Below are 22,909 nucleotides of genomic sequence, written 5' to 3'. Positions count from 1 at the left end.
AGGAAAGCACCCATACACATAAAATAAATACATATGATAACATAGAATTCATCTCTTCCTCCCACTCCCTCTGTATTACCTTCTTTTCCTTTCCAAATTACTGCCCCCCACACTGTTTTTCCTCTTTCCCCCTTCATAGCACCCATATTCTACTATCTTCCTTTCTACAGCTTCCTTTCCCTCCTTCCCCCATGGTCCCTTTAAACTTTCCAGGCTCTTGCAGTTACTCTGGGTTATATACTCAAATCTAGAGATTTAGAGCTAGGATCCTGCCACAGACTGGACTCAGTCAGAACCTCAACCCGAGGGAGAATCAGGGTTCCAGTGCTCAGGTGGACAAGGAGTCGGTGGGGTGACAAACAGACACGGACACCAGAGAGAGTGCTGTATCTGAATGTAATTTCTCAAAGTGAGCATCAGACTTATAATACAGAAGAAAATTAGTTAGGTGACACATCAGCCAAGGTACATTGAGGTTACCTGATGCTTAATGACTCTTTACACAAAACAGAAGAATGCATATATAAAGACTAGCAGAAACTAGGCAATGTAACAACTGAGACAAAGTCTGCCCTCTCCAAAGTCAGCTATAGTCTTAGAAGCCAGGTGTGAGGTCATTATGCTCCTGGGGCAAGGGCTTTCACACCCAAGCCATAGTTCTAATTCTAATTTACTGTTTAACCCACTACCAGCCAGCTCTCAGTAAATACCTAACTATGCTATTCCTCTGGGCTAGTGAAAGTATGTGCTAGGGAGTTCTGCTCTAGCTAACCTTCTCATGAATAATGCAATACTGTAAAACCACAGCCCAACCTACTTCCTAAACCATTGTAAATTCCTGTTTATGGGAGTGACTCAGCTGTTATTCTAAGTGATTTTGTGGGGGACTTTCTTCTACTAAGTAAAGTAGTCTGCCATACATAACTATAATAAGAATTCTAAACTTACTTTGCTAAGCTTACCCTGAAATTTCTAACTCTATGTAGTAGATAGTAATACCTGATTTCTTTCGCTCTCTTTCAATACTGGAGGCAGTTCGTTTGAGTAGGTAACACTCTTACTAAATTCCAAGCCCAGGGTAGGCTCAAGGACTGCCTAGGACATTGGTGAAGGCTAGGAAGCAAAGTTCAATCTAACTTAGGTATTTGTCAAATCATTGCTTGGAGGCACCTATAATAAGACAATACTGAAAGAAAGCACACAGATCCATTTATCGACTGACACAAGGACAAATTTGGAGCATTTGTGCTATGGGATGCCAAGGCTCCAGGAGATTAGTTTCCATGAAACTTTTTGCCTCAGCATTGCATCCAAGCTTTGGGCCTGTCACGTGGTTTTCACTGGCAGGATCCACATAGAAGAGAGAACATCTTTCTGCGTTTGGATTACTTTCATTCACTTACATTGTGGTTTAAATATGACTGGCACTACTACTTGGTTGTAGTTTGTATGGCCCTGTTGAAGGAAGTGTCACTATGGTGGTAGGCATTGAGACCCTCCTTCTAGCTTCCCATGAAACAGCCCTCTCCTGTTTGCTCTCATAACAAAATGTAGAACTGGAGGAACTGGAGGCTCCTCCAGCACCATGCCTACCTAGACTAAATCTTTGAAACCTGTAAGACAGCCCCAATTCCTTGGTCATGGTGTCTCTTCACAGGAATGGAAACCCTAACCAAGACCTATACCTATAAATTTCATTCTTTGTTGGGCCTTATTCAGCCAGATACTGAGGCCTAGTGAGGAAGCTTGAGCCTTTGCTGGAGTTTAGAGACCTGTCTTGGAATATGACCTGCTTAAGCCTGCCTCTTCCTAGCTACCGCTGACGTGTCAATTTCTTATAGGTCCCGTCAGATCATCCCACACCGCTCATCATCTCACACCACCCCATACATCACCATGGGCAGGCGAGGAAGAGCAGGGCAGCTGCCTCACCTCAGTGCATACCACAGGGACCGTTCTCTCCATCCCGGTGCTCAGTGCTCAGGGTGGCAAACGGGGCACAACCTGGTCAGGCTCACATGGACCTCCCGCACTGCTGGCTCTTTCAGATGTCTTCCTCATGCTGTACACCTCTGTGGGGCAGCAGTCCCCTGAGATCCAGGTTCCCACCAGGAGCATCACGTCACCTCGAACATCCAAACCCGAGGCATCAAAGTCGGCAAACAAAAAGAGCCAACTTTGCCAACACCAGCTTTCCCTGGCCATTCAGAAGGAACATCGCTTTCGGGGCCTGTTTGATCCCTCCACCCCAGTGCTGCTATGGGACAGCCTCTTTACTCAAGAGCTGTGGAGTAATCTGTGCCAGCACAAAGTCCCCAATGGAGGTTAGGGCCTTTCCCACAAAGTCATTGCCTCTACCCTGAGACTCCTGAAAAATCCAGAGCACAGGGCTGTTTGATGCCTCCAGGAAACTACCTGTAATCGCTGTGCCATGATGGCTACCAACACTTGTGGGACTACTGAGGAATACCGTATGCAGACTGGTATGACCGGAGTCACCAAGTCCTGTCACTGTGCAACGTTAGCCAACACCACCTACAACATGGGGCAACCTTACTAACCAACTACAACAAACAGGCCAATGCCACCTGGTGGCAAAGCTAGACTATGCTGGCCAGGGTACAGTACCACAACTCCATCAACCTCATGCTACATCTGGGAAAGGCTTGTGACGTCACTTACTTGGGCCTCAAGTTCCACACCAGCTGCCCCGAGAGTTTCGCCATTCATAAGCGCACTGGGGAAGACAGGCCCTGGATTCCTTACCAGTACTTCAGTGGGTCCTGTGAGAACACGTGCTCAAAGGCTAACGGCGCTTCATCAGGACAGGAGGCCACGAACAACAGGCTTTGTGTACTGATAAATTCAGTGACATTTCCCGACTCACCGGTGACAACATGGCCTTTTCAACTCTGGAAGGAAGGCCAAGTGCCTACAACTCTGACAACAGACCCGTACCACAGGAATGGGTAACTGCCACTGACATCAAAGTGACACCTTTGAAGATGAAGTGTTTAATGACCCCAAAGTTCTCCAAACCTTATTATTATTATACAATCTCAGACTTTGCTGTGGGTGGCAAGTGTAAATATAGCAGACATGCCAGTGAGTGTATAAAGAACGAGTTTAACAAACTTGTATACAACTACAAACAACACATACGGACTGTGAAAAGTGCCTGTCTTTCTTCAATGACCAGCCATGGAGGAGGGCAACTGCCGAGAGTTGCCAGCGAGTACCTTCCTTGTGACTGCAATGGCCCATCCCAAGAAGGCTACTTTGATCCTGAACTATACCATTCCACTGGACACGGTGGCCACTGTACCAACTGCCTGGATAACACAGATGGTGTCAAGTGCAAGAGGTATAGGGAGAACTCCTTCTGCCTTGGGAACACTAAAGCCTGTTCTCCGTGCAACTACAGCCCTATTGGTTCTCTCAGCACAGTGTGACAGTTAACAGCAGGTGCAGCTGTAAACCCAGAGTGATGGGTGACAAGTGTGACCATTGCCAGCGTGGGTTCCATTCCCTCACTGAGGCAGAATACAGGCCATGCCCCTGCGATCCTTCTGGCAGAACAGATTAATATAATGTTGAAACAGGGAAATGTGTTTGCAAAGAAAACATTGAAGGCTTCAGCTGTGAGAGATTCAAACCTAGATTTTAAAATCTGGAGTCATCTAATCCTAAGGATTACACACCCTGCTTCTGCTTTGGACATTCTTCTGTGTACAAATGGCGTTGGCTACAGTGTCTATGACGTCTCCTTGACCTTTCAGATTGATGAGAATGTGTGGCATGTAGAATGTAGAAATGGCTCGGAGGCATCTGTCTCTCAAGTGGTCTTCAGACAGGCAAGATATCGCCGTGATCATAGACAGTTACTTTCCTAGATACTTCATCATCCCTGCAAAGTTCCTGGGCAACCAGGTCCTGAGTTACATTAAGAACCTTTTCTTCTTCCGAGTGGACAGACAGAACACTTGCCTCTCTTGCAGAGGACCTTGTGCTTGAAGGAGCTGGCTTGAGAGTATCTGTGCCCTTGATTGCTCAGGGCAACTCCTACCCTAGCAAGACCACTGTGAAGTACATCTTCAGGCTCCATGAAACAAGATTACATTTGGATTCCCACTTATCTTCAATACCTCAAGGGTCACCAAAACCTCCCAGGCTTTTTGTCAAAGGGAAACAGACTGGCTGACCAGGCGGCATCCGGACTTCAATGTCAGAGGCCACCTGCTTTCACCTCTTGACCTGTACTAACTGGAGAGGCCTCCATCATAGGTTCCCTCATATACCAGGCAGATCTTAAAAAGACTGTCCACACATGCAAGTCCAAACTTTTCTCCAGGCTTTGGGGAGCAATCACCGTGGACTTCAATCCAACCATTTATGGCATATAGATGTCACTCATTATTCTTCTGGAAAGCTTAAATATGTTTTTATATCTGTTGATTCCTATGCCTGCTGGGCTTCTGCCATACTGGAGAAAAGCCAAACATGCCATAAGTCATATACTCCAATGCTTTGCTTTGCTATTCTTGTATTGCCTGATCAGATAAAAAATGATAATGGTTCCTGCTTTATAAGTCAGGCCTTTTTAGGGTTTTTAGGGATGTGGAAAATTACTTACTCAACAGGGATTCCATATAATCCCAGGGGATAAGCCATATAGACCGCTATAACCAAGTCCTTAAGACTCAATTACAAAAACAAAAGGGGGAGTTTCTACTCCCACATGATCAATTGAAAAAGGCACTATTTACCATAAATACTTTAAATTTTTCTAAAGAAGATCCACATCTGTCCCTATTTCAAAAACATTGGTCTTCATCAGTTTCCTACAGCTCCATTTGGGTCAGGTGGAGACACCCACTGATCGGAGCTTGGAGAGGACCAGACCTGCTCTTGACAGCTGGAAGAGGGTTTGGCTGCATGTTCTCCCAAAATGAAAAAAGCCCAATCTGGATACCAGCCAGAGACATAAAATACGTGCTCCAACAGGGGGATGATAACCACTCCAGGGAAATTCCAAACCCTGAGAGCCCTCCTTCTGCTTCCTCCACAGATTTATCAAGAAAAAAGAACAAAGATATCCCTGTTAGTGTCAATGAAGATCCTCCAAAAGATTGATTGGAGAGTCAATGACCCAAGAAGACTTAGAGGAGGAGTTTCAAGACAACCCACTGTGGACTGGCCTCCATGGCTTTCTGCCTTACCTACTTCCCCTCCTTGGTCCCTTCCTCTTTCTCCTTCTCCCTCTCATGGTGGGGCAAGATCACACAATCCTTCCAACAGCGTCTAGAGGTAATCAGGCTTCATCAGATCGAGGTTCGGTATCAAAGGCTCAAGTCCCAAGAGCCAAGGAGGCCAACATACAATTAGCCCTCAGAATATGAGTGACCCTCTCAGGCTCTCCACTTGACCAATGACGGGTAAGATCTCAGACCTAAGATATGGATCATTCTCCATGAGCCAGAGTGCTACAGGGTATCCAGAGACAGATAAGATTCCCAGGCAGAGGACAACTTAAGACAGGAGCCATGTGATCTGCTCATAAAAAGAAAAAAAGGGGGAGATGTTAGGCCTTATTTGGTCAGATACTGAGGCCTGTTGAGGAAGCCTGAGCCTTTGCTGGAGTTTAGAGACCTGTCTTGTTCACTTCCGTACACGACCTGCTTTAGCCTACCTCTGCCTAGCTACCACTGATATGTCAATTTCTTATAGGCCCCCTGAGGTCACCCCACACTCATCATCTCATACCATCCCATACATCATCTCACCCCATACCCTTTGTCACTCTTCCCCACCCCCTATGCCATCTCACCTCACCCAAAATGCCCCCGTCCTTCCTCAACCCTATATAAACAAAAGAGTGATACAATAAAACAAGTCCCTACTTTGACAGACTCCCAGCCCTGGGTGTGTTTGTTTTGAGCTGAGACAATCATCATACTTCTTCAGCTTGGGAAGGATTCCTCTCAGCCTAGGCTGGGCCAGGTTCTCCCCTCTCAGCCTAGACCTGCCGGCATAGAGCCAGCAATTCTTCTTTACAGCTGAATAGAATTCCATTGTGTAAGTGTATCATAATTTCATTATCCAATCATCAGCTGATACTTAGGCTGATTTCATCTCTTAGTTATTTTGAACAGAGTAGCAATGAATATGGCCAAGCAGGTATCTCTGTAGTTTGATAACTAATTTTTTTTAGATATATGCTGAGGGGTGGTATAGCTAGCTTCTATGGTAGATCTAATTTTAGTTGTTTGAGAACTCTGTAGACTGATTTCCAGGGTGGCTGTAGCAGTTGATAGTTCCATCAATAGTGGATTGAGACTTACCTTTTCCTCGCTTTCACAAGCATTTGTTGTCAGTTGTTTTCTTGATCTTTGCCATTTTGGCTGGAAAAGCTGAAATTTCAAAGTAGTTTTAACTTGCATTTCCCTGGTTGCTAAGGATATTGAACATTTCTAAAGATATTTTTTAGCCATTTTTATTTCTTCTTTTAAAAATTCTCTGTTCAGATACATAACCCCTTTTGTTGTTGTTTGTTTTTTGTCATTTGAGATAGGGTTTCTCTTTGTGTATTCCTGACTGCCCTGGAACTCTTTCTGTAGATCAGACTGGCCTCCAATTCACAGACAAGTGCTGGGATCAAAGGCATGTGGCACCATGCCCAGCTATAGTCTATTTTTTAATTGAGCCTTTTCTTCTTCCTTCCTTCCTTCTTCCTCCTCCTTCTTCTTCCTCATCTTTGGTTTTTTAGTTCTTTGTATATTCTGGGTATTAATTCTCTATTGGATGTAGAGCTAGCAGTCTTTCTCATTCTGTGGGCTTCCTCATCATTTGACAGATTGCTTCCTTTATGTATTTAGGGTTCTCTAAGAACTGATAGACTGAACACACGCACACAATTTAATAGACTGGCTTATTGTAGTCTGAGTAGTCCAGCAATGACTGTCCTACAGAAAAGCCAAGGATCTGTTAGCTGTTTCGGTCTACGAGAATGGACGTCTCAGCAGTCGCAATCTGCTGAAGAATAATATGGTCAAAGTGGTTGAGTAGCCTGAACCTTTTAGAGAGCTTTCTCCTGTTCTAGACACCACAAAATGCTAGCATTTTTCTGAATCACTTGGTATATGGGTCAAAGTAACACACTGAAGTGAAGAATATTATGTTTCCATAATCCAAATAAGCCCCTTGAATTTTATTTGGATTTATTTCCTATCATCTGAGGCACAAATGCCTTTACTTGGTCAAATCAGCATGATGTCATCCAAGTAGTGGGCTAGTATGATCTGTTTTGGGAGAGACAGATAGTCAAGATCCTTTTGAACTGAGTTATGACACAGGGCTGAGGGTTAATAGACTCTTGAGGTAAAACTGTAAAGGTATATTGCTAGATTTGCCAGCTGCAGAAAAATTGCTTCTTGCCTTCCTTGTGAAAAGATACCCAGAAAAAGCATTTGCTAGATCAATAGCTCCATATCATATAGCAGGAGAGATGTGCTAATCTGCTCAAGTAAGGATATCATATCTGATAAATCAGCTTCAGTAACTGCTTGTTAAAGTTTTCAATTGTTACCTGTCATTCTCCTTTATCCATCTATCTTATACATTGGCCTGATAGGAGAACTAAAGAGAAATGTAGGAATCACCACCCCTGTGTTTTTCAAGTCCTTGATGGTGGCACTAATCTCTGCACTTCCTCAAGGGATGCAACACTATTTTTGACTTACTATTTGCCCTTGCAGAGGCAACTCCAATTGCTTCCATTGGCCTTTTCAAGCACGATAGCCCTCACTTCACAGGTTAGGGAACCTATGTGGGAATTCTGCCAACTTCTAAGTATAGCTATCCCACTTATACATTCTGGAACTGGGGAAATGACTACAGGATGAATTTCAAGATCCACTGGACCCACAATGAGTTGGACTTTAGCCAAAACTCTATTAATCCCTTGATCTCCAAGCCCCTACTTAAACTGGAGGGCCACAATGTTTTGGGGAGTCTCCTGGAATCATGAATTCAGAACAAATATCACATACAAAAAGTCTGTACAATAGTTTTTTTGTTTTATGACAATCAATTATTGACCTAATTTCTGAGCAGATGAAGTCCTATTCAGAAAGCCCTTTCGTGTACCTGTATGTTATAGAGTAATGGCTCTATTTTCTTTTAGCAGTTTCAATATTTCAGGATATAAACTGATATATTTGGTTCGTTTGGAATTGGTTTTGTGAAGGGTTATACAAGTAAGTCTAATTTCATTCTTCTGCTTATGGACATTCAGTTCTTCCTACACAATTGGTAAAAGATGCTGTCTATCCTCCAGTGCATATTTTTGGCATCTTTGCCAAGAATCAGAGGACTGTAACTATCTGCACTCAAGTCTGGGTTTTTATTCTGTTCTGCTGATTTACATGTCTGCTTTTATGTCAGTACCACACTGGTTTTACTACCGTAGATGTACTGTTGACTTTCTTGTTTTTGTTTGTCAATTTGACACAACCTAGTCATCTGAGAACAGGGAACCTTAAGTGAGAAATCACCTTCATTAGACTATCTGTAGACAAGTCTTTGAGGCACTATTTTTTTATTTTTTTAGATTTTATTGTATGAGTGTTTTGCCTGTATGTATATTTGTGCAGAACAAGCTTCCCTGGTGCCCAAGAGGCCAGAAGAGGGTGTTGGATCCCATGTAACTGGAGTTACGGATAGTTGTGAGCTGCCATGTGGGTGATGAGACTTGAACATCAGTCCTCTGCAAAAACAAGCGCTCTTACCTGCTGAGCCATCTTTCTAGCCCTGTGAAGCATTTTTTTAAAAAATTATTAATGATTGAGGGCCTAGCCCATTATGAGCAATGCCACCTGTAGGTAGGTAGTTCTGGGTGGTATAAAAAGTAGGTTGAGCAAGTCATGGTAAACAAGAGCATGCAGGTTCCTGTGTTGGTTATAAAATGTAAGATTAAATAAATCTTTTCCTCCTCAAACTGCATTTGACCATGGTCTTTGTTTTAGCAACAGAAAGTAAACTAGAATGATAACTCTGTAATATAACTTGAATAACTTAATAAAACTCCAGCACTGTTCCAGTGCCTTCTATACTTCATATGAGCTGTATAATGTTGTTCTATTTCTATCATTTTTATTGAATGATATTACATTGAATCTGTAAATTGCTTTTGGAAGAATGGTAATTTTTACAATATAAATTCTACCAATCCATGAGCCTAAGAGATCTTTCCATCTTCTAGTACCTTTCTCAATTTCTTTCTTCAAAAATATAAAATTTTCATTGTAGTGGTCTTTCACATCTGGTTAAAAACAAAACAAAACAAAACAAAAAAACACTAAAGATGTTTGAAAAAGCCATAGGAAATCATGGTCTACAGAGTGAGTTCCAGGACAGCCAGAGCTACACAGAGAAAGCCTGTCTTGAAAAAAACAAACAAACAAACAAAAGAAGTGAGTATAATCACACACATATTTCTAGATAGAGTGACTGCTCATGAGGTGATAACGTTTCCCTCAGGAGCCATAAATTATTTAAAGAAACTCCAGTACCAGAAAGAGGAAGGGAAACATTTTGGGTTGTTGGTCATGGGTATCTAAGAGACCTCTGAAACACTACAGGGTTTGCCATTGCCCTCGATCGCCTCTGAAAACTTGAAGGTAAGACTTTATTGCTAAAGATACCACACACTTTAGACACAGAAGCTGAAGGAATCAGCTGGAATTGACTTGGACATCTCCTCCCTCAGGACCAGCTCTCAGAGTAGCAGAAGATATTATGCCAGCTGCCAAAGGAGAAATGCAATCAACAGTCCTACAGAAATGTGAAGCAAGACCACCACAGCTATCAGCCTAGGAAGAGGCCTCTAATCTTTATATCTTGTGGATAGCCAAGCTGTCTAACTGGACTTAAGCCCTGTTCAACAGGAGGGAACTCATGCCTTGTATTGTAAACTCTCGACAACTACTGGTGGCTGAACAAGTAATAGACCTTAGAGGAGGACCCACTACTGCCAATTTCCTAAATCAATACAGCTCCTAACTGTACTCTAAACACTTATCCCCACAGGCAAACATAGCTCTTACCCTTATCAAAAACACTTTTTTTTTTTCTGCAGCAAAGGCTACAGGGAGCCATAACTGGTCAAAATGCAGAGAATAAGTGACTGTGGGGTCCTCAGCCCCTGACGGGACATCTGTAATGCAATGTCACATGAACTGATGGAGAACTACAGGCAGTCAATGACTGCTGGAGGAATAATCACCTGAGTGTGAGGAACAACTCTTACGCTCACTAATTTCTCATATTTATCTTTATTGATGTCTATTAAAAAAACATGATACTAGGTAACTGTACTGGCTAGTTCTGTGTCAACTTGACACAGCTGGAGTTATCACAGAGAAAGGAGCTTCAGTTGGGGAAATGCCTCCATGAGATCCAACTGAAAGGCATTTGCTCAATTAGTGATCAAGGGGGAAAGGCCCTTGTGGGTGGGACCATCTCTGGGCTGGTAGTCTTGGTTCTATAAGAGAGCAGGCTGAGCAAGCCAGGGGAAGCAAGCCAGTAAAGAACATCCCTCCATGGCCTCTGCAGCAGCTTCTGCTTCCTGACCTGCTTGAGTTCCAGTCCTGACTTCCTTGGTGATGAACAGCAGTATGAAAGCGTAAGCCGAATAAACCCTTTCCTCTCCAACTTGCTTCTTGGTCATGATGTTTGTGCAGGAATAGAAACCCTGACTAAGACAGTAACATAAATGGATATACTTTGGTAGCAGAGTTACAGATTGTTGTAAGCTGCCATGTAGGTGTTGGGAACTAATTTAAAAATGATATATTTTGAGCATACTTCCCTCTGGACCCTTATTCTTCCTTTCCCACTTGTTATTAGTCTATTTTGTACCCTAGACATCTTCACTTCTACATTCATGGTATATATACATACATGAGTTTCTTTACATCTAAATACTACATTTAAAGTTCTATATAGCCAAGCATGGTAGCATATATTTGTAATCCCAAGACTTGAAAGGCTGAGGCACAAAGAGTGCTAGAGGCCAGCATGGGCTACTTAGAAAGACTCTGTCTCAAAAACAAATAAAACCCCTGGCAAAATAATAATAGGAATAAAGCTCTGTCTTCACTCAGCCCTTTCCCCAAACACCTACTTATTCTTAGAATAAAACTGAGGACAATAGTAATTCCATCTATATCTTTATTCATCTTCTTCTTCCCTCACAGCTTTTGATAGTTATCATTTTTTAGAAGAACATCGGGTGATATGCATTTATTTGATGTGTGTGTGTGTGTGTGCTCGAGTGCGCTCTTGAGTGTGTATGGAGGTCAGGGGATAACTTTAGGGAGTCAGTTCTCTCCTTCCATACTGTAGGGTCTGGGGATCAAACACAGGTCATTAGGCTTGGCAGCAAACCCCACATTTTTGCATTGCTGTAGTGAATATTAAATCACCCATGTATATCACTGGCTTATTTTAATATTAAAGATTAAAATATTTATTTACAATATGGCTGTAATAATTCAGCTCACAGCAAAATTATGTTGAGGAATTTAAAGAAAAAAAAACCCTACATATCCCTCTCCTTTGTTTCCTTCTGTTTTACTCTTCAAGAAAAATCTCTTTTTAACATTTTATCTATTATTTTTATGTGTATGATGTTTTGCCTGCATGCACAGTGGAGGCCACAAGAATACATTGGATTCCACTGGGACTAAAGATTATGAAAGCTGTGAGCTGCCATGTGAGTGTTGGAAATTGAATCTTGTTTTTAACTGCTGAGCCATCTCTCTAGCCCTCAAGGAAATTCTTACTTCACTGTGATAGCTTACACCACTTGGGAGACAGGAGGATTGCTTTAAGTTCAAGGCAGGTCAGTCTACAAATGAACAGCAGGACAGCCAGGGCTACATAGTGAGACCCTATCTCAAACATAGTAGTGATGTTAACATTCACCATATACAAGCCATATGTCTGTAGAGGTTTGGGGGTAGCGGTGGGATGTTGGTTGTTTCTCTATGTAGACCAGGCTGGCCTAGAACTCACAGAGCTCTACCTGCCTCTGCCTCCTAAGTGCAGGGATTAAAGGCATGCACCGCCAGGCTTGGTTTGAATCTACTTTTTAACTACTTGGAGATAATGTTACATTTATGAGCTTCTTTTTTTTTTTTTATCTTTATTACATTTTTATTTTGTGAGCTCTTGTGTGTGTGTGTGCATGTGTGCCACATGCAAAAGTCAGAGGACAACTCCAGAGTTGGTACTCTTTCCACTGTGGCAGAGGCCTTTACCTCTTAAGCCATCTCTACAGCCTGTGCACTGTTTTTGTTTGCTTGTTTTTATTTTGCTATTTGCTTTAAAAAAAAAATTGTGAGTGTGTAAGCACGCACATGCCAGTCGGACAGCATCTTGCGGGAGATGGTTCTCCCTGTCCATCAGACTTAGCGGCAACTACCATTACCATCAGCACCTTAGCTGTTTGGTTTGGAGTCACCAAACCAGATTGTTTTGAAATTCGGCATCTATCCTAGTCTAGCCTCCAAATCATGAGGTGGGGGAGGAGACGCTTCTTGTACCTCTGCCTAAAAAAAAAAAATAAGTCTTTACTAATATTGAAGTGTTCAGAGTTGTAATATACCAGCACATATACTGATGGACAGTTATCCGAATATACATACGTGATAAAAAAAATATAGAAGAGAACAGCAACTCATCTAGCTAATGGGCACATGATTGTTCACCGAAATTCTTTTGTCCTTTCTACAGGTTTGGAAATTTTCATAGCACATTGTTTTGTTCAAGCAGGAGCACATCAGTTTTCAGTCTTTGAGAGGCACCATTTCGAGCCAGGCGTGGTGGCGCACGCCTTTAATCCCAGCACTCAGGAGGCAGAAGCAGGCGGGATTTCTGAGTTCGAGGCCAGCCTGGTCTACAGAGTGAGTTCCAGGACAGCCAGGGCTACACAGAGAAACCCTGTCTCGAAAAACCAAAAAAGAAAAAGGGGGAAAAAAAAAAAAGGCACCATTTCATCATCATTTTTTTTTTTTTCCTGTTAACTGGAGAGTTACTCAAAAGCAGCACACAGGATTTCTTCGCTAGGAAATGTTAACAACACAGCAGGCCATTTATTCAAATACAAAATAGAGACCTCCTGCAGATAATTACTACACTGACAACCCGACCCAACCTCGGGGGTTGGGGGGAGCATGCTGCGTAAGAAACAGGAGAGGGTAGGGATAGCTTTGTGGTTTTTAAGATCATCAGACTTCTGTGCAGGAAGTTTCACTGACCACAATGGTGGTAAGATCCCATTTCACCTACCCATCAGTAGTGGAGCAATGTAGGAAACAAATCCCGCCGGCTCTTACTCACTAAAAACGCACTACTCCCACCTAGCGGGAGTGAAGCGGGGATAATGTGGTGTACTGCCCGGCTGCAAGGGACTACATCTAAAACGGATAATAATGATCTCCATATCAAAAGACTGCTATGATATAAAATGGAAAGGCAACAGACCTACTATTATCATTATTATTACCCATCCTCCGACAAGCCATCATTGTGACATGAGGGAGGATGCCAGACCAGCGACCTCGAATTCCTTTCTGTCTGGACTTCTGAGGAAAGAGCTGACAAAATACATTCAGCTCTGACCAGCATTCCGTCCAAACAGCAGCCACTAAAGAACTGAGCCCACCACCCAACCACACACACAATACACACTCACACAAAATCCTTGAGCGCGCGCGCGGCAGCCGTCATCCCGCGCATGCGCAAGGGTGGGCTCTGGGCTTAGGCTGCTAAGGTAAATAACTACTCCATTCCTGACCGGTGTTGACGGCGGAGGACTTGAAAGCCTGGCTTGAGCCGTGCAGCTGAGTCGATAGTATTTTACTTAGTGGATATCTCATTGCGACGGTCGTCACAGGCTTCTGGCAAAGTTGGACCGCCCTATAGACGGGGTTCTTCCCACCAAGCAGCGTTAGGACCGTCCGGCGTGACGCCTGAGTACGGAAGCCTGGAAGGCCCCGCCCCAGGAGGCCCCGCCCACCCGACGGGTCTAGCCCCGCCTTCAGCAAGCCGCAGGATACCTGCGGGCCGCGCTGCGGGGCAGCTCCTCCTCCTCTCCGCCCCGCCGGCTGCGGGCGGGGAGGACGTCAGCGCTGCCAGCGTGGAAACCGCTGCGGGCCGCGGGAGGCGGAAGTAGTGCCCAGCACCGGACGCCTCAGCCATGGACGCGTCCCTGGAGAAGGTACGGAAGGAGCGGGCGGCGCTGCGGTCCCGGGTCTTCGCCACCGGGGCGACTGGTTTCCCCGTAGGACTAAGGAGTCTCGCCGGAGGAGGGCGGCCGGGCCGGGCCACGTCACGGGGCCCGGTGGCTGAGGGGAGGTGGGCCCGGCGCTGTCGGAGCCGGCTTTGGCTTTACCGAGGCTCGGCGTAGGACCGGGCCTGAACCCGCGCTGGTCCTGTAGGGTGACAGGAGCAATCGGTGTGGGCCCCAGAAGCGTACGGGAAGAAGTCCTAGTTGTCGCGGAGGCCACTGCAAAGCCACAGATGTCCAGTGCTTTCCAAGTTAGGAGACAAATTGTAACTTTTGGCAGGCGTAGGAATCACCTGGGGACCTTGGTGAAAACATGCCTTTGCAGCCTCGGGTCTCAAGCTCGGGTGGGCGGGAACTCCGTTTGTAGAGTTTAAGAAGTTTCCCCACGTGATTACGATGCTGTCGCCTGCAAACCCCAGGCTAGATCCCCTGGTATCCAGAAAGGAGTGGGTATTCTGTAACTGGGGAGTTTATTTGGGGGCTGGGGGGAGGAGGTGGTCTCAGCTGGTCTCACTACGTTTGGGTTCCTCTTTCTGAGATTCATGAGAGGCCTTCAGGTCAATCCCAAGTCCATGGGAACCTGTGTCTAGCCCTGCTCACCTCTTGGGGCAACAGCAGCTTGATGGATCTGGCTACCTACTCGGGCATGTTAAATAGACTCTAATTGTTCCCATCTAAGGGCTGGCTATGGAGAACAAACAGGTCCTTGGGTTTCTTCATGGACTGTGCTTTCAGTGCCTAACGTTCTGTCCTCCCAGTCTTTTCTCTCTGTCCCTTCTCGAAATTCTGCTTATCCGGTATGATGTAAAAACCTAGTTTTCCCTACAAGTGAAATCAATCCTTCCTTCCACCCTCCCCACCAACCCCCACCCCCTTCTTCAATCTCTCTTCCGTCCCCGGTTTTGTGGAAGTAACCTTGGCTCTTCTGTAACTCTCTGTAGACTAGGCTGGCCTCGAACTTAAAGTGATCCTTCTGCCTCTGCCTCCCAAACTGCTATTACAGGACTTGTTGAAAGCAGTAATTGTAGAAATTAAGCCAGATGTCTTCATGTGCACACAGTGGCATATCCTGCTCCTCGGCTATTTCAAGTATAAATTGGGTGGAAAGCAATCAGAGAAAAAGATGTTTTTTTCGTTGATTCTTCTGACGAGCATAGTGTCGACTTTTTGGTACCATGAGCTTCACTTGGAATGGCGATTCTCAACTTTGGGTTAGGTTTGTTCCCTCAGGCACATTTAGCAGCTTTTGGAGGTGTTTTAAACTAGAGTCCTGGGAGGACAAGGAAGGTACTCCTGGGACCTAGTAAGAAGAACCCAAGCATACTTTCGAGTATTCTCTGTTGCCCAGGCTAGTTCTGCACATTGGGAAACGATCAGCGATTCAGACGCTCAGAGAACTAGTTGAGATTGTGTGTGTAACTCCAGTAGCTGAATACAAAATGATGCTGAAAATATACTGTTTCCCATTTCTTAACAAGGCTTTAAGTCATTCCATTAGAAACCTGAAAGAACAAAGATGATCTTTCCTTTGAGAGTATCTGAAAACTAAAAGTGGGTAGGAACTCTAGTGTAAATGGTATGTTTCTATATATTAAGTGATGGTAAAATATTTTAAGCCCTCCAAAGAAAATCTAAGGAGGTACTGAAACTCCAGCATGCATTAGGATGGAACTTTAATTGCATTGAACTTTAAGGAATTCATAATATGTGGGCTGAAAGTTGCTGCCTTAGGCCAGTGTGAAAATTATAAATGTTTTGTTTTAAAAGCTAGGGCTCAGCCAGGTGGTGGCACACAATTTAGTCCCAGCATTTGGGGAGGCAGAGGCAGGCAGATTTTTGAGTTTGAGGTCAATATGGTCTACAAAGTAAGGGACAGCCAGGGTTACACAGAGAAACCCTGTCTTAAAAAAAAAAAAAAAAAGCTAGGGCTCTTATTTTTATATTCCATGAAGTAATAGAAAACTTTAAATATAGCAAATAATTTCTGTAATATGAATTTAGATGACTTTCAGTTCTGAGAAATAGTTTGAAGTGAAACATTAAATTATGTCTATTGTCCAGTTTGAGGATTAGGCTAATTTGGGCTAGATTCTACATTTTAATATAAAATTGAGAGCTATTTGAGTAGTTCTGAATAATCCCACTTCATCTGATCCATGCATACTTTATAGAACCACAGTGTTATTTGATATTCATCCTCTGAAAGTTCAATATCTTTTCCTCTAATACAGCAATTCTCACCCTGTGGGTTGTGACCTCCCACAGGAATCATATATCAGATAGCTTACATATCAGATATTTACATTATTATTTGTAACTAGCAAAATTATAGTTATGAAGTAGCAATGAAATAATTTTATGGTTGGGATCAGCACACCATGAGGAAGTGTATTGAAGGGTAGCAATATGAGGAAGGTGGGAACTGCTGCTCTAGGGTGTAGTATGTGATCATTACTCAGTAGAATCACTTTATACATCTCCCTTGATCAAACCATAACTTTACCCCTACTTTTTCTTGAAGTAATATGCAAGCTTGCAAATATGAATGGCAGTCACTTTTCTTGCCTTAATTTGGTTTTTCACAGTGGTATCTCCATGTCAGATAGGCCAAGTGAAAGGACAAGGAATCCAAACTAGGAGAGTAGAAAGAGAGGGACTGGGAAGAACTTAGGTCATCTTTCCTCTGAGAATAGCTCTTTGTAAGTAAATCTGCCAAAACAACAACAACAACAAAAAGGTGGGTAAGGTGGCTGGATTTGTGGTTAAGAACACTTGTTGCTCTTCCAGAGGACCCAACACTTGGTGGCTCACAACAGTTTTTACATCCAGCTCTGTGAATCCAGCACCCTCTTCCGGCCTCCTCAGGCACCAGGCATGCATGTGGTATACTGACCCATAACATATAAAATAAATCTGAAAAAAAGTTTTAAGTGGGTAGGTATCCTTTAGCATCTTATGTTCAACATGTAAGAAACATGGAGCTGGAAAGATGACATGGTGCTGAGGAGTGTGTACGGCTCCTTCAGAGGAGCCAAAGTGACTCCAGCTTCAGGAGGTCTGACATCTTCTGCCTTCAGAAAGTAGTTGTATAAACATGACATACATACACATGTACATGTACACATAAATAGCAAAGCGCAAAAGGTCCCGGATAATAGTTTTAATATTATGTTAGCCAGGCAGTGGTGGCTCATGCCTTTAATCCCAGCACTCAGGAGGCAGAGGCAGGCGGATTTCTGAGTTCGAGGCCAGCCTGGTCTCCAGAGTGAGTTCCAGGACAGCCAGGGCTACACAGAGAAACCCTGTCTCAAAATACAAAACAAAAACAAAAACAAAGTTAATATTCAAGTTAGTTCTAGCACAGGACATAGTTATTGTGGCCACGAGGATTATTCACTGCATGCATTTTTTCAGTAATGTCTTGCTGCTTTAAACCTTTTCACGTTGAATGAACAATGTCATTCTTCGAGAATATTCTGTTTTGGCAAGGGGTGTGCAGTTTGTTGTTTGCTTTAACTCCACCCTTGAACAAACTATGGACAGAGTTTCTCAATTGCTGATATTTGTTTCAACTGTGATTCCATGTGTGGGAAGTTCATTGCAATGCAACATGTTTAACAGAAGCCCCTGGCCTCCGTCCACTAGCAGTACAATCCCAGCTGTGACAATTAAAAATGGCTCCAGATGGAGTGGAAGGAATTGCCTCTGAGTGGAAATCATTAACTGACAACCCAGAGCTGCTGTTCAGTTAGGGATCCACTAGTTATACTTACCAACTTAAATCAAGATGTACTGAAATTAAGCAGAATAGACAATTCATTTCCTTAGTATCCTAACCACATTCTTAATGCTCAACAGCCCAGTATGTATGCTACCATACAGGGCAGTGCAGGGCTGCAATAGTGCTGGGTGACCTCTGAAAGAGGCAACCTCAGTTCTGTTTTTCACTAAGCCCACTGTTGTTGGGTCTTTGTTTGCTTTGTCTTGTTTGTCTTTGAGAAGGGATATCACGGTGTAGCCAAGGATTATCCTGAACTCAGTGTCTGCCTTCACCTCCTGAGCGCTAGGATTATAAGCATGTGCCATCACACCTAATTTTGTGTAGTAGTGGGGACTTGTGAGTACTAGGTACATACTACACTTTATGCTGTGTCACAAGCCCCCAGTTTTTTGTTCTTGTCCTTACCCTAAACTGTACATTTATTTCTCTTTTGAGTATGATTTTGAAAAAAAAAAGTTGTCATCTTACAGTTATATGTTTATAAAGAGGAGCAAATGCAGCATGATTAGAGCCTCCCGATCATTATTGATAAGGGTGGCCCAAACTTTTATGTTTTCCTTTAAAAAGCACAATACAGGGGGCTGGAGAGAAGGCTAGTGGCTAAGAGTGCTTACTGCCCCTGTGGAAGACCTGATTTTGGCTCCCAGCGTTGATGTAATGTGTCTCACAACTGCCTGTAACTCCAGTTCCTTGGGGAGCTGACCGATGTCCTCTGGCTTCTGAAGGTACTTATATGCTTGTTGTGCTCTAAAATTCATGAAGCCTCACACACATACACAGAAATAAAAATAATAAGTAAATCCTTTAAAAATATTTTTTAATCACAAGCAAATAATCCCAATGAGGCAGATTTAAAATGATTGGTTTCTGTGTCTACTGAGGCAGAGTCCACTCTTTCATATATTATAGAGGAACTTCTGTGTAGACGTGATGACTGACATTTGTGCTCTCATTGAAAGTGAGGATTTTAGCCGGGCTTGGTGGCGCATGCCTTTAATCCCAGCACTCAGGAGGCAGAGGCAAGCGGATTTCTGACTTCGAGGCCAGCCTGGTCTACAAAGTGAGTTCCAGGACAGCCAGGGCTATACAGAGAAACCCTGTCTCGAAAAACCAAAAAAAAAGAAAAGAAAAGAAAAGAAAAGAAAAAAGAAGAAGAAGAAAGTGAGGATTTTGCATACAGGTGCACGATAGGTATGAGGTATGACAGTAAATAATTATCCATTGGATGGGATTTGCTATGTTCCTAAAAATGGATGGCCTTGGCTGGGCACTCAAATGGCAGAGGCAGGTGGATCTCCATGAGCTAGCCTGGTCTACGTAGTGAGTTCCAGGATGGCCAGGCCTATGTAGAACCTGTCTCAACAAACAAGCCCTTGAATGGCCTCGGTGATTCCAATTTATTCTGGATTTCTGAGGTGTTAGTGGCAGGGCTTTTGGTAGTCTCCTTCCCTACCCACCCCTGTCACCCCAGGTTTGATGTTATAGTTAGGATTGTGAATTATAGCCTACATTGAATGTTTTTACTTAAAGAAGAAATATGTTTTGATTTGTGCATTCTTATTAGTTATGGTATAGTGAATGAAAACATTTCTACTTTGAATGAAAACATTTTTACTTTGTTTTATTTTTGAGATGAGATCTTGCAGTGTAGTCCAAGTGGGCTTCAGACTCAGATTTTTCTAACCTTCCATGTATTGAGATTACAGGAACGCACATCACAATGGGCTAATAGGTGCACATTTTAAAATATTGATCATTGTTGAAGAAGGAGGATTAGAACGTAGTATAGAAGTGGAAAAGACATGAAGAAGATGGCCAGTCAAGGATTTTGAAGAAGAGGGTGTTTAAGGTGTTTGGGCTTGTCAATATTATTAGTTATTCTCATGCGTGTGATGTGTGTGAGAGAGGAAGTATTCTCACGTGAGTGATGTGTGTGAGAGAGGAAGTACAGGCATGCCACAGCACTAGTGTGAAGGCCAGTGGTTAGTTATCTTCCTGAAGTTGATGGTCTCCTTCCACTGTCCCAGGTGGGGCAGTCTCTGGGTGGCCTTTCCTTCAGTCTCTGTTTCACACTTATCTCCATATTTGCTCCTGTGAGTATTTTGTTCTCCTTCTAAGAAGGACTGGAGCACCCACACTTTGGTCTTCCTTCTTCTTGAGCTTCATGTGGTCTGTCATCTTGTTATTTTCAAGATAACATGCCAGTGTTAATTCCTTATGATTCCAGTACAGTTTTGAAAATAGTAATAATGCCAAATACAATAAATCCCTTCATTATTATTGTTATTGATGTTGGGGATTAAAACTCACAGACCTTTCATACCAGGTTAGTACTCCACCACTGAACTGTATATTCAAGATGGTAGATAACCTTTTTATCTTTCTGACTTGAGTGCCTGCAGACACGTCCTGGCAACACTTTGAGGAAGCTCATCTCAGAGAGTTATCATACTTAGGACAGCATGTTGCTCTTTAAGGATTTTTTTTCTTGTGGTATTAGGCATTGAACCCGATTTCTTGGTTTATGTTGGATAAATGAACTCACTGAGTTACATCCACTACCGAGGAATTGCACATTTTTCTGTTCCAGAATAAGTTTGATATTCCAGATAAATAAGAACTTAGAAATAAATCTTGCCTGCTATATATATTATTTGTTTGGAATGTAGTATTCATTAATGTCTAAGTGATAGATTTTAGAATCTGATTTCTAGGAGGGGGAGAAAATTTCAATTTAGACTTGAACTTCTTGGTTTCTGTGCATCTCTGATGGTTATTTGGGCGCTGGATTCATTACTCTTCTGTTGCCATGATAAAACACCATGACTAAGGCAACTTGGCTTATTTGGGACTTACAGTTCCAGAGAGGTTAGGATCCACAATGGCAGGGACAGCAAACAGCAGATACAGCAACTGGAGCTGGAAGCTGAGAGTCAACATCTTAGACCACAAGAAACAGAGACAAGTGGGGTTGGCAGAAGACTTTTAACACCTCAGCTCTTGACCCCAGTGCATAAGTCCTCTAGCAAGGCCATACCTCCTACTGGGTTCCCCAGTGCTATCAACTGGGGACCAGATATTCAAATGCCCTAGATTATGGGGGGCATCTCATTCAATCCACCATGGTGCCTTTCTTGTCTTTCCGTGCACTATTGTCATGTTATTAAAATCGTTGTTCTTTATCTTTACAGATGTATATCTCTGTTGCATACTTTTGTTGTTTTACATTCTTCTCTACTTGCTTATAAATTTGTAGGTTAAACACTCATAATTACACCTTGTCAATAACTATATATCTCTTTGAACTTGGAGATTATGCTGTTTTATGAATAAATAATTATAGTATGTCTTCATGTCCTCACAGACACACTCAAACATAGAAAGAGGGTTTTTTATTTGTGGTTTTCTTTGTTGTTGTTGTTGTTGTTGTTGTTTTGTTTTGTTTTTAAGATTCTAGTGTGGGTTATGTACAGTATGCCTTTGGAGGTCAGAGGATAGATTGTGGGAGGTGATCCTCTCTCCACAGTGTGAATTCTGAGGCTTTAAACTGTGTCAACAAGCATGACAGCAAGCACCTTTACCCATTCAACAATTTCAATAATTCTGTTTATTATTTTGAAACAAGGCTTCGTAAGGTCCAGCAGAGACTGGCCTTGAACTCCTCCGGCTCTTTCTACATCAGCCTTCTAAGTCCCTAGATCACAGATGTACACTACCACAGCTCCTGGGGTGTGTTTTGTTTTATTTTTTAGAAGTAAGCATACACAGAGGCTGAAGAGATGGTTCAGCAGTTAAGAATACTTGAAGCTCTCGCAGAGGACCTGGATTCCATTTCCAGCACCAGGAGACAGCTCACAGCTGCCTGTAACTCCATTTCTAGGGGTTCCAACACCCCCTGACCGCCATAAGCACCTGCACTCACAAGCTGCGTGCACATTGTGACATTTTTCTTTTCTTTCTTTCTTTTTTTTTTCTCTTTTCTTTTTTGAGACAGTTTCTTTTTATAGCCTTGGCTGTCCTAGAACTAGCTCTGTACACCAGGCTAGCTTCAAACTCAGAGATCCACCCGCCTTTTCTTTCAAATGCTGGGATTACAGGCTTGTGCCATCACCACCCAGCACATTGTGACATTTTTTATACATATTTATCATTTTTCTCTCTTCTAACTTTTTTCCCTTACCCAGTTGTCCTCCCGTGTTCTCTCCCCCTCACTCTCAAGACCCTTCTCGTCCTTCAAATAACTGCTTTTGTCTTCAAGTTGCATGTACACCTCAGACATTTAATCAGATTATTTTACTCAGGATTATTTATTTTTAAGTTATTTGTGTAATATTTATAGGTGAAGACTCATGCCACAGTACACATGTGGAGGTGACAAGTTTGTGGAGTTGATGCTCTTCTTTGCATGGGTTCTGGGGATAGAACTCAGGCCACATCATCAAATGGTTAAACACTTACCTCCTGAACCATTTCACAGGCTCTTTTCTAGGATTTAAATAAAGAAGGCAGAAAAGTCAATATTTTGTCCAATTTGTGAGGCCCTGGTGACACCTTCATGGCAGGTGTGCTGCCTTCTCGTGTATGCTCTTTCATTTCCCTTAGAGCTCATAAACTGCCACCACCACCACATAAATCTCCCTGACTTTTACTGGAAGGAACAAGGTTTAAGATCTTAAGTAAACATTTAGTTATGGGTAGGGTGATTAGATCCTGGTTTCCCTAGGCCCATCCCAGACTACACCTTTCATCCTAGTTTAATTATTAATACTCTTTTTTTT

The 22,909-nt window shown here is 43.0% G+C and overlaps 1 protein-coding gene across 2 annotated transcripts in view; it reads left to right on the top strand.

Annotated features, from left to right (window-relative positions):
- Positions 1–14,101: 14,101 nt before the first annotated feature.
- Pdxdc1 (pyridoxal dependent decarboxylase domain containing 1) overlaps positions 14,102–22,909 on the top strand; it is a 67,856-nt gene continuing 59,048 nt past the window's right edge. For both annotated transcript variants that reach the window (XM_029470326.1, XM_021185429.2), the window contains exon 1: positions 14,102–14,281. In XM_029470326.1, coding sequence (XP_029326186.1) covers positions 14,261–14,281 — 21 coding nt within the window. In that variant the 5' untranslated portion in view covers positions 14,102–14,260. The remainder of the gene's footprint in view (positions 14,282–22,909) is intronic.

Source organism: Mus caroli, chromosome 16 (genome assembly GCF_900094665.2).
Source record: "Mus caroli chromosome 16, CAROLI_EIJ_v1.1, whole genome shotgun sequence".
In the NCBI taxonomy this organism is placed as follows: Eukaryota; Metazoa; Chordata; class Mammalia; order Rodentia; family Muridae; genus Mus; species Mus caroli.
This window is presented reverse-complemented; position numbering and strand designations above follow the sequence as displayed.